This window comes from Lepisosteus oculatus, chromosome 15, assembly GCF_040954835.1.
Source record: "Lepisosteus oculatus isolate fLepOcu1 chromosome 15, fLepOcu1.hap2, whole genome shotgun sequence".
NCBI lineage: Eukaryota > Metazoa > Chordata > Actinopteri > Semionotiformes > Lepisosteidae > Lepisosteus > Lepisosteus oculatus.
The window spans coordinates 22,756,330-22,771,622 of NC_090710.1; the positions used below are offsets into that span (position 1 = coordinate 22,756,330).

General features: G+C 35.0%; 1 protein-coding gene and 1 long non-coding RNA gene across 5 annotated transcripts in view; one reads left to right on the forward strand and one right to left on the reverse strand.

Annotated features, from left to right (window-relative positions):
• gabrb3 (gamma-aminobutyric acid type A receptor subunit beta3) overlaps positions 1-15,293 on the forward strand; it is a 111,876-nt gene that overhangs the window by 66,994 nt on the left and 29,589 nt on the right. For all 4 annotated transcript variants that reach the window (XM_015364320.2, XM_015364322.2, XM_006639140.3 and 1 more), the window contains 3 exons: positions 9,191-9,411; positions 11,944-12,026; positions 13,157-13,294. In XM_015364320.2, the coding sequence (XP_015219806.1) occupies positions 9,191-9,411; positions 11,944-12,026; positions 13,157-13,294 (442 nt within the window). The remainder of the gene's footprint in view (positions 1-9,190; positions 9,412-11,943; positions 12,027-13,156; positions 13,295-15,293) is intronic.
• LOC107079516 (uncharacterized) overlaps positions 1-15,293 on the reverse strand; it is a 64,992-nt gene that overhangs the window by 19,436 nt on the left and 30,263 nt on the right. The gene's annotated exons all lie outside the window — the stretch shown is intronic.

The window sequence follows — 15,293 nt, forward strand, 5'->3', positions numbered from 1 at the left end:
TACATGTGTATGCAACATATACTGTAACTGCACTAGAAAATTAAAAATAAATATGTGTAGCGGAGCTAGTTTCAGCAAGGTGAAGTCACCGCCCTCCCTGCGCATAGTAGGGACCTCAGCCGCCTGGGTTGGGGGAGGTGTCTTTTGGCTGACTCGGCTGGTTCCCTGTTGTGTTACGCCAGATACCCGGGTTCGCACACAGGTTTTGCAGGACAAACCAGCAGGGTGGAGCGGCGAGGGCCCGAGCGAACCGCAATTGTCACATATTTATATTTGAGGAGATACATGTATTAGTATAGCAAACAGCTGGTCAGGTCATTTCCTACACATCTGGTTATGAAGAACATCTAAAATGATGAATTAGTTGAGTTGCCATCCCTACAGTGAGAATAATGTCTTTATATTAGAGTAAAGTCAACCACAGCTGAGGGGGGGGGGGGGGTAAATATTTCTTGTCTAGCGAAAAGGGATTGCCTTTTAAGACTCATTTAAAATAACACAGATTTCACCCTGTGTGCACTTACTATGACATATATAATAAGTGCAAAACTCAGCATTTTTTATTCCATTATTGTACTGTACTTGTATTCTTTGTGGATAGCTTTTTCTCATATGAAGCAGCATTCATTAATCAATCTTTTAAACTTGTCAGTTCTACAAGCCCAAGCCTGCCGTACTGTATGTGTAATTTTATGTCCTTGCAAAGGTGCATGAATGTAATATATAAAGACAGCTTCCTAATAATGCGTTTTTGAGCAACTTAGGCTGAGTTTCTGCTTAAGAATGTACAGTATGTTTTTATTGTCTGCTGAATATACAGTATAGCAAAAAGGGTGGCACGGCTGGAATGTTGCTGGTTCGTATCCCACGGCCAGTAGAGGAATCCTACTCTGTTGGGCCCCTGAGCAAGGTCCTTAACCCCAGCTGCTCCAGTTGGTGTATAAATGGCTGACCCTGCGCTCTGACCCCAAGCTTCTCTCCCTCATGGAGAGCAAGTTGGGGTATGCGAAAAGACAAATTCTTACTACAAGAAATTGTACATGGCCAATTAAGTGATCTCTCTCTCTCTCTCAAAAAGGGTAGTTTTGTGGACATGGGACCTCAGTATAAATAATTTGATAAAAGTTAATTCATTTCATTTTCTTATTTCTATTTCTATTTATCTTCCTTGCACACACACAAAAAAATCATGTCAAATTAGTTCAGGCTGCACCATACAGTATGTTTTCACTTATTTGCTTGTTATATAAATTAATTTTCTGTTGAAACAATGGCTTGTGCAGTAAGTGCTTTATTTCCTGCAATTACCACATTTCAGCATGTTCATGGGGCAAAGAGTTATTAAGCCAGAAGTGGCTGGTGGGTGTTGACTTTTTGTTTTTAACACACAGTAAGTGACTTACTTTACTGGTGAGAGGGAGAATATACAGTATAGTAACAAAACCAAAGGCTTGGATTTATATTATTCTAGTTTTTCTGTTATTGATGCAGAGGAGGCAGTGTCTCATTATAGTCAGATTGCCCTTGATGATCATCATTTCTTATTCCTTTAACTTTTAGAATAACATTGTAAAGAAAAAGCAAATACTGTAACAATGTTCCCATAAAAGACACGTAAAATCTAAACCTAAAAAACACTTAAATCTAAATGAAAAGTAAATGCAAGCTAATCAAAGTAATTTATAAAGACACTACCACATAAAATGACCATATTAAAGATTACGAATAGCCAGCTATCTGCCTGCAGTGGCTTTTTCATCTGCAACACATCACATTATTGATTTCACTAGCTGTTCAGAGATGTCCGTGGAGACATGACCACAGCTTGGAGCAATTGAAATAAGTCTGTATAAGACGTGTTTTGTGTTTCAGTAGCTTCTTGACACATGAACTGTACATTCTGTGTGAGTCTACCAATCTCTGTGTGTAAAGTGCTTTTTTACTGGCAGTGTTTGAATTAACACATTAGTCGGGTCAGCTGTTGCCATTAGCAATGCTCTAGAGGCATATGAACATATTAAACACCCTGTGGGGTGATTTATATCATCCGTCTTTCTTATAGAGCAGCATGCTGGAAAAGCCTGATCTGAGACTACGTCACTGTCCTAAGGAATCATGGGATATAATGGCCATTCCAACTTTTCTGGAAAGATGCATTAATGCTGTAGAAGGTACTATTCTCAATATTTAGGTTCTGTAGAGCATTGTCCTAAAAAGGTAAACTCCAAATCAAAGGAATTTCATTCATAAGTTATATTCATTTTAAATAGAATTGTAAATGTACAGTGCTTCATATATAATGGCATATATAATTTAATTACGTTCACTGCAATTTCAACAGAAAACAAAAGCAAAAAAGAGGATCCACAACATACTGTAAATAGAAGTGCAAAAGGTACTTATACTGTATAACCTACTGTATAAATATTTTAATGAGAGATAAAATGTAACTTACTATGGTAACTGCATAATAAAAATATCCTGTAATGAATCTGTAGCACCTTAGAACTGAAAATCTTTTTGCCACTCTGATTTAGTCTAATTTTTTTACTTATATGAAAATATAATCTGAAAATAAGGAGAGTAGAAATAACACAAACAAAACAGAAGGGAGAACAGGACCTACTGTATATAGCAGTTAAAAATGTGTTGCATTGTGCAGTATTTGTTGCTTTGTTTATAAACATTTATGCTGATTTACCTAAATGAATTACATAATTTTGCTGAGTTTAGAAATTATATTTTATAAATTATATTTTTTAGAAATTATATTTTCTGTTTAGAGGCCACATGTAAGGCCTATCCTGTATAAAAGTCTCAAGTTGAATGGGGTCAGCTAGCAACTGTGTATAAAACACCAGTTGAAAACATGATATTCAAAATATTGTGCATAAGCATAGAAATTTACCATTAACACTAATTAGTGGACAGTCTGAGTGGCACTTGTTTCAATGAGTGGTTTGTTTTGAAGGCTTCTATCTGAATAAAGTTTAAAGTACTCCAATTATTCATGAAATATCATTCTCAACAGAGAGATTCATTTAAACATCCCAAATCAACTCCTACAGGCTTCTCTTCAGATTTGCTCTTTTGTTTGAAATACAATGCAGTTAAAGAAGTAGAGTCAATAAATATGTCAATGCAAACATTTTGTTTGTAGAGGTGACCCCAGTGCTTGTGTTAAATCATTACAAATCTTTCTTTAGAACTGAAGAACTGTGTAAGAACTCTGAAGAAGATCCGTCCATTCATTTTCTAACTGCTTGGCTAGCAATGGGCAAAGGGTGGGGCACACTCTGGACAGGACACCAGTCCATTGCAGGGCACACATAGACAGGCACGCGCACACTCACACCAGGTACAATCTTCCTAGAAGTCAGTTATAATACCAATAGATCTCCGGACTGTGGGAGGAAACCAGAGCACCCAGAAGAAACCCACAAGAACATGGGGAAAACATCCAAACTCCACCTTGATGTTTCTTATGGATTCATAAAAATTGTTTTCATGGATAGTTAAGGTTGCACATTCAATGCACAGGAGTTTATATGCTTTCATAGAAAATGTGTATGTGAGACTGATGTTTGGTTACGCTTGTGTTTTGTGGATGAAGACTCTTGAGTAATCACCACTCAGCCTTAAGTGGTGGGACAGATGAATTTAGCCTATGCTGCCAGTGTTTGTTTTTTTCAGTTTGAGATACTGTAGCATATATAAAACAAGTTAAGGAGAGATTAAGTGCAGTAGGTAAAAACATTTGCTGATCTTGGCTAAACAGAATTCCACCTGAATTATGACTGCAGTAGCTTTACGTGATGAGCAGCGCCCTCTGATCTTGGAATCAATTAAATATGGAGCAGTGGAGACTTGTTCATTTCATGGGGGCCAGAAAACAGCTTTAATTACTCTTTTGTTGAAAAAATATGAAGAGCCAGTCAAATGTTCAAAATACCGCCTGGCATCAGTCATTTGTATTGCCGTTAAGCTACAGTATATGAAAAGGATCTGGTGATGGCAATGATGACAATCTGACAAATTAATACATGAAACTGGCTTTGTGAGGGAGAGAACTGCTTCAAACAATAAACAGTACCCAGGTTGTTGCATATTATCACCACTGCTAATATTCTCCCAAATTATTGTGTTGTGTCCCTTGATGCAGAAAGTTTTTGACAGGGTGGAATAACCTTATTGATAGGAGATCAGTTTAGGTCTGGTCCAAATGTTATGTCCATGATAAAGACTTTGTATTGTTCCCCTTATTTATCTGCAATTGTCAATCATCTCCTCTTTAGCTGCACAGAGAAACAAGGCAAGGGTGTCCCATATCACCCCTGCTGTTTGATCTCTTTTTGAACACCTTGCATAAGTCATCTGAGAACATGAAAGCATGTCCCCTACCTACAGTATGGATGAGGACTGCAGTGCAGTGGAGATCTACAGTACAAATGTTTCCTTAGTGAAGCCACACTCATATCATCCTGAATTCACACTAAGCCTAGAAAAAGTTAGAAAATATCATGAATAGCCCTCCTAAATTTCATTGGCTATCTCCTATCTGGCATAATTTGTATTTACAGACAGAACTCAAGCCTTTCACATACATATCATAGAGCTCAAAGGGCATAAATAAGATAAAAGATGTTTATGGTGAGACAAGTTTATGTACTGTACATTTCAAGAAATCTAAAGCTCATGCAATCTCCCAGGCTTTCTTATTTTCTTTAAGATTTCAATGAGTAATACAGGCTTATGGTGTGCCATGGAACATGCCCCTACATCCAATCGAAAGATGGATTGATCCAGCTGACAGATAACAAAGATCAGTAACAATTACTCAAGGAGTGTATATGCAAGAAGTTGCCAATAAAAGCAATATGGGAGAGGGAGATGGAAAGGTAGGAATTGGTCCTGAACTGGGAACGGAATGGTCTAATCCGATTACAGCCTCAAAAACTCAGTCACCAGCTTGTTGACTAATTTATAAGATGTTCTTTATGTCACACCTTATAAAAGGTTCAGAGTGGGACAAATTACAAGCTTAGTGTGTACACTATGTCAGATTTTGTAGGAATTGGATTACAAATGTTTTAGAAAAATCCAGTTATCCACAACCTCTGGACTCATGTCTGTACTTCAGTGGTCAAACTAATTGTTACATAGAACAGTACATTTCAAACTAGATGCTTGCCCATGTTTGTTGAATGACGATTGTTATGTTACTTTTACTTTAATTCAGAAAAGACTGCTTTTTGCTAGCTTCACAGCTGAGCCCATACATTGAGTCAGATAAATACTGGATACTTACTTTTTGATAAATTGTAAACTTAAAATGTACAACCTCTGGAATAAATAAGGGAAACCTTAAAACAACTCAATCTTGAAAATTGATTTTCACAGCTGTTTCAAAGTATGCGTCTTTTCTTAAAAAAAGAAATGTCACAGAACCCATACATGGAGGCAGAGGCTTCTCAATAGTGAGCATGGGAAGGTGTGCGAAGGGGGGTTTCAATACTGAAAGGAAAGGGGTGTGATTGGATGATTGGTTAGGGAGTGAGAATTTGAGGAATCTGATGCATGTGAGAATGTGATGGGTTCAATCAGGGGTGAGATTGTGAAGCAGAGGTTCCGGGAATGTAACGTCGTTTGCGAGGGAGAGTGTGGAATGTGACAGGGACAGAACGGCGTTTCCGAGTAAGAGTGTGGGGCGTGACAAAATACACATATTGAATAGTGTATTCTATATTGATATGTATTAAATTAGTATTCCATGAGTATTTGGATAAAATTGTATGACTGTATTGTATTGATACTGTATTGTTGATGTTTGTTCTAATTTGTTTTTTATCAATCTATGTTTGAAAATTCATTAAAAATGTTGATCACAAAAAATACCTGCTCCTGAAAAGAATATATAAACTTAATCACAGGATGAACTTCTAATGCTAATTACATTTAAAAAAAACACAACAAAAAACATGATTTCAAGTGTATGGTTTGTCTTTCATACTGTATATACTGAAATATAAACCAGAAGTGTATCAAACCAAACAATGAATTCTGAATTATGTAACAGACAAAAATGCATAAATATTTGATAAGTTACAAGAAATAGGTTTATTCCATGCTGAAAAGAGAAGAGAGAAAACACAACGTTTCAGCTGTGAAGCCTTTCTTCAGGTGTGAGGTGTGAGGTGTGCCTTCTTCACACCTGAAGGTTTCACAGCCGAAACATTGTGTTGTCTCTCTTCTTTTCAGCATGGAATAAACCTATCACTTGTTCCTTTGCAGACTATGCATGCTGGTGCAGCTACCCACCTGAAATAATTGATATGTTCTGCATTAAGACTAAGAACTTTTAAGATTGAGAGTCACTATGCTGTTCTCTGTGTTTGTGAGTTTGTCAAACATGTTATATTTTGTAATTCACAGAAATACTAGCAGATTTCGTTTGCATTTGTTATTTTTGTAGTATCAATTGTCTCTTAACAACTGGCTAAGCCAGGATATCTCAAAGCAGTGAATATTGTAATATGTATGTAACATATTATGTATATGTATATAATATATAAAGTAAACAGTTCTGATTAAAATACCATGAATGTGTCAAAAGATTGAAACATGAAATAGAATAATTTAACAGGAAAGCAGGGACTCTAAAGCAGTTTCCAAATTGGTTTCTGATACACTTTACCAAATTTATGTAGTAACCATTATCAGTTATTTATATATTATTAGTCAGCATAATGGAAAGCATCATATCAAAGTTAATTTATTATTACCTCTGATGGATTTATTAATAGAACCAAGCTCCCAAAGGAACATTAGATGATTAAATTATAAACAACTTGTTCCAGCATACACTCTATGTACTTTGAGGTATGTATCTCTGAGACCTAAATCCTTGAAAAAATGCCTTCTTGATACAAACTGCTGAATATTCAAAATCTGTTAAATTAATTCACCACAGCTCCATGCTTTCATGACTGCATTTCCTTTTAAAGCAGGGTCATTTATAAATGGATTAGGAGAACAAAAAGGCAGTATAAAGTGGTATCACCTTCCCTAAATGGTTTAGCGGTTGTCTGATTGCTGAACTGAATGATAAATCAGTTTTTTTTCTTTTTCAGACAGTTTTGAAAGGTAGCAAAGCCAATTAAATATTTAAATTACATCAAAGGTGCAATCATAAATGGAATCAAGCAACTTCTTTTAAAAGCTAAATTATCAGTAAGGTTCAGTTAAAATCCAATATGGTATCTGTAAAAGTACACATGCCAAAAACACATGACCTGTTTTGCTCTTTGGTAGTCGAGTAGCTACCTGTAAGTGAAATAATAAGACAAGAAAGACTTTCAAACAGATGATGTTAAATGAGATTTAAATTGGCTCTCTTATGCTAACAGTTTACAATATCTTAAAGGACAGAGTGCTAGGTCTTAATTTCCCTCAGGATGTAAACCAAACTAAATTACAAAAAAAATCATTTAATATGCATCTTAATTGTTACAATCTTCAAAAATCATCCTAAAAGAAAAAAGTATTGTTTTCAAACATCTTATTATGATACATTTTTCTATTGGATTTCAGGAGCCAACTTACTGATTACATTATTTTTGCTGATGATGGTGACATTTTGTGGAGTGAGGCATACTGTAACTATCGCAAAATGTGTTTTATAAAGGAGTTTTATTAAATTGTGAATTATTGCTTAATTAACAGTTAAATTAAAGGAATGTTATTGATGAGGGATTGTTCTGTATGTACTGTACTGTCTTAAGAGTAAAACAAATTGATAAGTTTTATCCTTCATTGACACCTACTGTAGGCATCCAGGCTTTTGTAGCGAGCTGTGCACTGAACCTTAATGAAGATGCAATGTGTCTGTAGAATGTAGCCTGGATCCTAAAACACAGTCTTGCAAAGCATTATTTGGCAGTTCTATAAATAACACTTTGACAAACATAAAATCTATTTCAAGCTCTGGTCTGTGGGTTATAGCTTTCATTTCGATAAGGTTTAGTCTGGTCTTCTCTAGAGGAAGCCCCCTGAGTCAACAGCTCTTGACAGTGGTAAAGAAAGCCAATCCCCAAAATGTAACGTGTATTGCAATGAAAGCTTTGAACTGCATGCATTGTACGAGCTATGGATGATTTAATTGATTTATTTTGCTTCGGTAAAGAACAAAATTTATGGTAGAGCTCTAAATAGCAGTTCAAAGCCAAACATCTACAGTAGTTAGACTAAATGCAGGTGTGCTTTTTAATTGTGAAAGTTTTAGAGCTTTATCACTAGATAAAAAATGTAAATGTTTTTTTTTTCAGAATCAAAAAGTTTAAAATTTGTTTCCGCCATACTTTTTGGACTTTAAATCGGGATTAGTTTTAATTTTGTGAAGTGCTTTGAGATATACAGTACCATGGTACTGTAAGTTCCATTTCCAAAGGTTTTTCATGGAGGCATACTCTATAACAGTTGGTAGTGTATGTAAAGCATATAAATGAATCTTTTTCGCAAAAGAATGTACAATCAGTGAGTTTTAGAACCAAGAAGTGACACTCCCATCTTGATGCCTGAATTAAGATGACAAAAAAGATTTTTTTTTTCCTATCTGTGCATTTCAGTATATACAGTACCATGAAACACAACATTGTGTGTTATTCCTCCATTCTGTATTGCAAACACCACTAGCAACACAATTTGTTTTCAACAGAAGGATGACTGTCTTTTGGACTGAGCACTATTTTCCCTAATGGCCAAGGTCACATATGTTGTGTATTGTTTAGAGGATTACATAAAGTGAATGAATCCTGATTCAAGCAAATAGTGGCCAAATGCCAAAAATATATTACAATAAGGAATTAAAGGAATTAAAGCATAAGTGCAATATTGCTTTGTCAATGTCAGGTCTGCTGTCTGTTGGAAAAAGAAATACGACCACTATTTACTTAGATTAAAGATTTCTCTTAGTGACTAGCATCATAGCTAGTGTTTAGAATCTTGAAATCTGAGGAATATATAATAAAAATATATGATCAGGATTCAATCTGTGTTTAGTGCCTATTACAGGAATTCTGTGTAGGGTGTCCTAATTTGATTCCTCAGTTTTTAAAAGATCAAGAAAAGCTTGTTCTATAATTTGGACAGGGAAAAAAATTAATATAATTCTTTCTTCTCTTTTTTATTTTAGGATTACACATTGACTATGTACTTTCAACAGTACTGGAGAGACAAGAGGCTTGCATATTCAGGAATCCCATTAAACCTGACACTTGATAACCGGGTAGCGGATCAGCTGTGGGTGCCTGACACCTACTTTTTAAATGATAAGAAATCCTTTGTCCATGGCGTTACAGTGAAAAACCGGATGATTCGCCTACATCCAGATGGTACAGTGTTATATGGCCTGAGGTTGGTATTGTTAAACGGGAAGTGAAGATAAAAAATCATTCTCTGCAATTCATTAGTACTCTTGACATTTACATCTGAGGGGATTTTGTACGAGAGCTGTGGCTGAATATATTATATAACTCCAGACTTCAGCTGCAGGGAAAGCCTGCAGAGAACATGTGACAGGCTCAGTGTTTCTTAATCTCACAGGCAGTGTCAACAGTCAGGTTTTATCTATTTATACTATAGTTTGCTATATTGGGAATGCCCTGCAGTTACAGTAAAGACTAACAGAACCAATGAAAATTCATTGGTTAGACAAAGTGTTTAATTAGCACTGCAAAGAAGAATGCTGTGTCTTCCAACACTGAAAGGTCAATGCAAAATGTACTGTACATTTACTTTGTGTAACACTAACACCCATTTCACTTTAAATAAGTGACGCTTTGATCACCTGATCAAGCAGTAATCAGGCAATGTCAAAATACCACAACAAAGCAGTTGTAAAATATGTTTAAAGAAATAATTATTTTTAAACAGAACCCTAAATAATGTCTAAATGGCACACTTAAGTGGTCCTTTCATGTGATTTTCTTTGAAAAAGACTGATTTGTTCTTCATTTAGCTTTGAGTCTGCTAATAAAATGCTAATTGATCTATATTTTTTATTTAGAATACTTTGTATTCAGCATGGTTTTTTGTGGTAAATACTATATAAACCATGGCGTGAGTGATGTATCATAGGATTTCCATTTTTTTGCTGCTGTTCTAAAACAATACTTGTGCTACACAAAATAAAAATAGATAAAAGTTACAGTATATAAATTCATACAAAATCATACAAATGTATTAAACTGAGGCAATGTACAGTTACCACTTTAATAAGCGTATATCATCATAAAACATAACTTTATCAAAATATGGATTAATCTCAGACTTGTTTTCTGGACAACATAATTACTGTATATGTAATAAATACTAAATGTACAGTATACAAACAAGTTGACTCATCTTGGTGGGCCTTATAGGACTCTGAGAGTATCTATAGTAGGAACAGTTCAGTTTATGTCTGCTTCTCTTAAACATGAAAATACAGAAATCCTGAAAGGTTTGTAAACCATTGAAAAGGTGTTGAGAAAGGTGTTGTGCCACCATGATTTTTTCCCTCCATCACAAACTGTGTTGAGAAGTTCTTTTGTGACTGACATTATCCATGTCATTATATCTTCTGAATCTCTCTCCAGACTTTTCTGGACATAACAAAAGTTTCAGAGAAGTTAATCCAAGACAAAACTATTTAATTTTACTTTATCACAATGTGTATTCACTGTCTGATCTCATTAAAAAGTCTTAGAATCTTCTTGCATGCTCTTCCCTTACTAATACATTTATTTGCAAGATAATTTTTCTGTTTTAAAATGACTTAGGACCATTTTGACATTAAGACAGCTGTTTGTACTGTAAATGCAATGAGACTGTGTGTTTGTTTCCTAATACAGTATATACAGTAGTAGGCACTTCCACTATGCAAAAAAAATATTTTTAAAATATTTTTTTCTGCTTGAAGTGAAATTCAAATGATTGTATCTCAAATGGAATTAACCTCACCTATGACATGAAAACTATGTCAAAATTTCTGTTCATGGTTAGTAAGGAGACATATTGCAAAAATCACTTGACATGACCATATACTGTAAGCTCCCTGAATAAAGTCCAAGCCACTTTTTCAGACTGTGAATTGCAGTGATTTGAACTTCAGCACACAGTACATGAGCTACTCCTGGAAGGAGTAAGCAGGCCCACTTGGAAAGTTTGTATGTAAGTATTTAATAGGGTGCATTAATTGCACCATGTTTTTATTAACTGAGTATTGCATATTTTACAAGACAATGCTTGACACCAATAAGCAGGGATATTTGAAGACCGTGACTATGACAATAGAAGCGATTCCTAAGTAATGGTCTCATACGGATGGATCTGGAATGACTGGACAAAATTTGCATATACTGTAGATGTTGACAAATCGGAACACTTGCACTGTTAATATAATTTCTAAGGTCTGATGTTATGTTACCAGGACCTGAAATATTGATATTACATTATCTCTAAAACCCACAACACTAGTATAAAAATTCATATGCTTACAAAAAAATTCACAGCAACATACTGAAGGAAACGATTGCTGAAGGTTTCTTCTTTTCACAAATATCTAAAACAAAGTAATATCAGAGGTGGTTGGGATGCAAATTTGAATTCCTCAGTGTGCATTTGTGTGCAGTAACTCTGAGCACTGCACACTGCAAGGCAGGACATATCAATAAGGTAATTAAATCTGTGAAGGTGGCTAGTGCCTTGTTAAACAAAAACACATTCAATTCATGGATAACATATTTAATAACAGAGCTAAACAAAAGGCACAGAGCTTGTCCAGTGCACACATTGTCTTTTGTCTTGGTCACTTCCAAGTTAGACAGCTTGAAAATAAGCAAGAAAAGGTTAATTTTTTTTGGTTAGTTTTTAAAAGGTGTCTCCATAAATTTGATTTTGATTTAGGATCACAACAACAGCTGCCTGTATGATGGATCTGAGGAGGTACCCACTGGATGAACAGAACTGCACCTTGGAAATAGAAAGCTGTAAGATGTCCACAAAGACATGTGAATGCATACAGTAAATCAGGAAGCCATTGCATGTTTACATGCAATGTAAACATTACATTGTTTTTATTTTTAAAATGTAAAAATATTACAACCAATCTAATAATAATAATAATAATAATAATAATAATAATAATAATAATAATAATTGATGTTTGCTGTCCTTTTAAGTTGGTATTAATAATTTCTTTAATATTCACTTATTCCCTGTTTATTCAACAATATAGTGAAATCCAGACTGTATGACTCAGGCACTAAGATACATTTACTTTGTTATGCTCAACTGGGTCTATCACTAGATCCATACTGAAATGTGGAAAGAAGTGCATTGGAAATAAAACTAAATGTTGAGTGTTGGAGTGAGACCTATTATTTTATATAATACACAATTTGGGATTTTCCATCTAAACTAGTACTCCCACTTTAATTATGAAAAGCATTGTTTTTTTCTTGTTGAAACTAATGACTGACATTGTTTAATGCTCTTAAGCCCAACACATTAAGGTTTCCAAAAGTGCTCAATTATTTTTTATGTCAGAAATGCTATCAGAGATACTTGGAATATGTTGACCTATGTTAAAAACAAGGTATCATACTCCTTGTGCATGCAAATCACACAAATTGAAAGGGCTATTAAGTTGACTGGTGATCACTTCATACTGTATATCATTGTTTTGACTTTTCAAAACTGGAGTTGTTGAAGATTTATATATGATTAATGGAAGTATACAAACAGTGTAGTTCAAGCTGGCTCTTCATGAATCATGGATAGTAATCATCTACCTGTCATCACTGGTAATATCAGCTGACACAAAAGCAAATGGATGTTCTGTACAGTACATGTACAGTATATTACCTGGCATACATGTTTTCCTCAAACTATTGGTCAACATTGGTTAGCTCATGAAGAATTGGTGCTACATCCCCATATTATCATGTAAAATTATTATTATTTTCCTCTTAGGCATTTTAGGCACCAATTATACTATTTTCCTGCTAATTAGTCATAATCCAGTAATTGGATGTCAATGCAAATGTGCAAGAACTAGAGTGCTGACCTTTCTTGTTCGGGGACCTTACAGGATTTCTCTTTTTTCTGTGCTATCCAGATGGCTACACAACAGATGATATTGAATTCTACTGGAGAGGTGGGGACAGTGCAGTCACAGGTGTGTCCCGGATTGAGTTGCCTCAATTCTCCATTGTGGAACACCGACTGGTTTCGAAGAATGTTGTCTTTGCCACAGGTAAAAATCACAGTCTCTGCCATTAAGGTTTGTCAATAAATAACATAAATCTCAATAACATTTTAAATGGTTGACTATAAATGCACACTGCATGATGGTGCAGTGGTTAGCATTGCTGTGTTGCAGTACCATGGGTCCTAGGTTCAATTCCTGGGATACTAACTGCATGGACTTGATAGGTCAATTGGACTCAGGGAAAAATGGCCCAAATATGAGTGTCTGTGTTTGTGTTCCTGCAACAGACTGGTGCCCCGTCAGGATGTACCCTACCTTGCATCTATTGCTTCATTGCTTACCAATTAGAAAATGGAAAGATGCAGAAGGTTTAACTTGCCCATACAAAGACAGAAGAGCTTAAGGAGGAGGCATAATCAAATATTTAAAACTTGTTTCACTTTTCTGATCCTGTCTGACACAAAATATGGACAATATTTCTCCACAACAGACAAACAACCACTGACATCTTCCTTCTTCTTCAGGGTGATCTGGATAGAAACACTATTTACCTGTAGGACCAATGTTATCCAATGCAATAATATTTCATGCCACTGCCTGTGGCTTGTTCTGCAACCATAAGCCTGCTCACTGTATCGTGTACAGTGTAGTACCAGATGAAACTGCAGTTTAAAAAAATGGACAGAGGATTTTGTTCCGTACCTTGTTTCTTACAAGTTGCAAAAAAAGACAGAGTGGAGTTTCCTTGGATTTTACTGATTTTCTGCTGTGCTGGGAATCATAGATTGCAAATGTGAGCAAGTATACACAAAAATACGGAATAGACATCTGTACATACTGTAAAATGTAAAGGGGGGCTCCCCTGTAAATGTGTGTGTTGCTAACAACTGCGTCACAAACAGTGAAAAACTATTATTTATGACACAATCCTTATTCTTTTCAATTTGGAAAAGAAAACTGAAAAAATGAAAACTACAAAAGACCCCATTTCAGATGGGAAAAAATGCTCTTGTAGAGAATGCTAAACCCTTACTAGTTGTAATTTTATCACCCATTGTGCCTTGAGAGGCTGCACCTCTTTTTTCACTATTGATGTGTATTACATGCTGGTACCTAAATAGTTAATCACTTACTCATGCGAAGTTGCAGCCATTCTCTAATGTTCCCATTTTAGCAGTAGCAAGAGTGCACATACAGTACATACTCAAAATGTAATCAACTATACTCCTTCAAATATTTCAATATGTCATTGTTACTTAGATGTATTTGTTGGCCTTCATCACACTACATCTGCATTTATTTTATACAGTACCAGCAGCGAAGTTTCATTCTTTTACTTCGGTCATTTTTTTTTACCATTATACAACTGAATAGCATTTAATGGTTTTGGTCTTAAACATAGTACAAGGAAAATGAAAAGATTTTTCTTTCAAAGTAATAAAAGACATTATTCTTGGCCTCTGCCTAATCAAAAATGCATTAAGATGTAAGTCTACTGTATATCAATTAAGTGATAACAAGAAAAATGATGACCAGACAATACCTCTGTGTTAACATATCTTTTGGACAGATTCTCTGTTAAATATATTTAATTGTGCTTCTGCATTCACTCATTTGCTCATTTTCTCTTTAATATCTACTGTACAAACACAGTCCCATAAACGAAAAGAAGTTTGCTGTTTATCTCTCTGGAACTGTGAACTACTGGAAATGCGTGTAAAACTTTATTTTTACTTTTTAAAATATATTTTTTATATATGAGCATATATCTATATATACTGTAGTTCAAGTAGGCAGCTGTGTCAGCATGCGTAGGCTGCAAAGGAACAAGTAAAGGTTTATTCCATGCTGAAAAGAGACAAAAAACACATTTTGGCTGTGGAGCCTTCCACACCCGAAGAAGACTATACAGCCAAAATGTCGTGTTACTTTTCTTCTACTTTCAGCATGGAATAAACATTTACTTGTTCCCTATATCTTTTTTGTTTTCTTTTTGACCTTTTGTTTCTTTAACTCCACGTCTGTAAATCTAAAATATTTTATA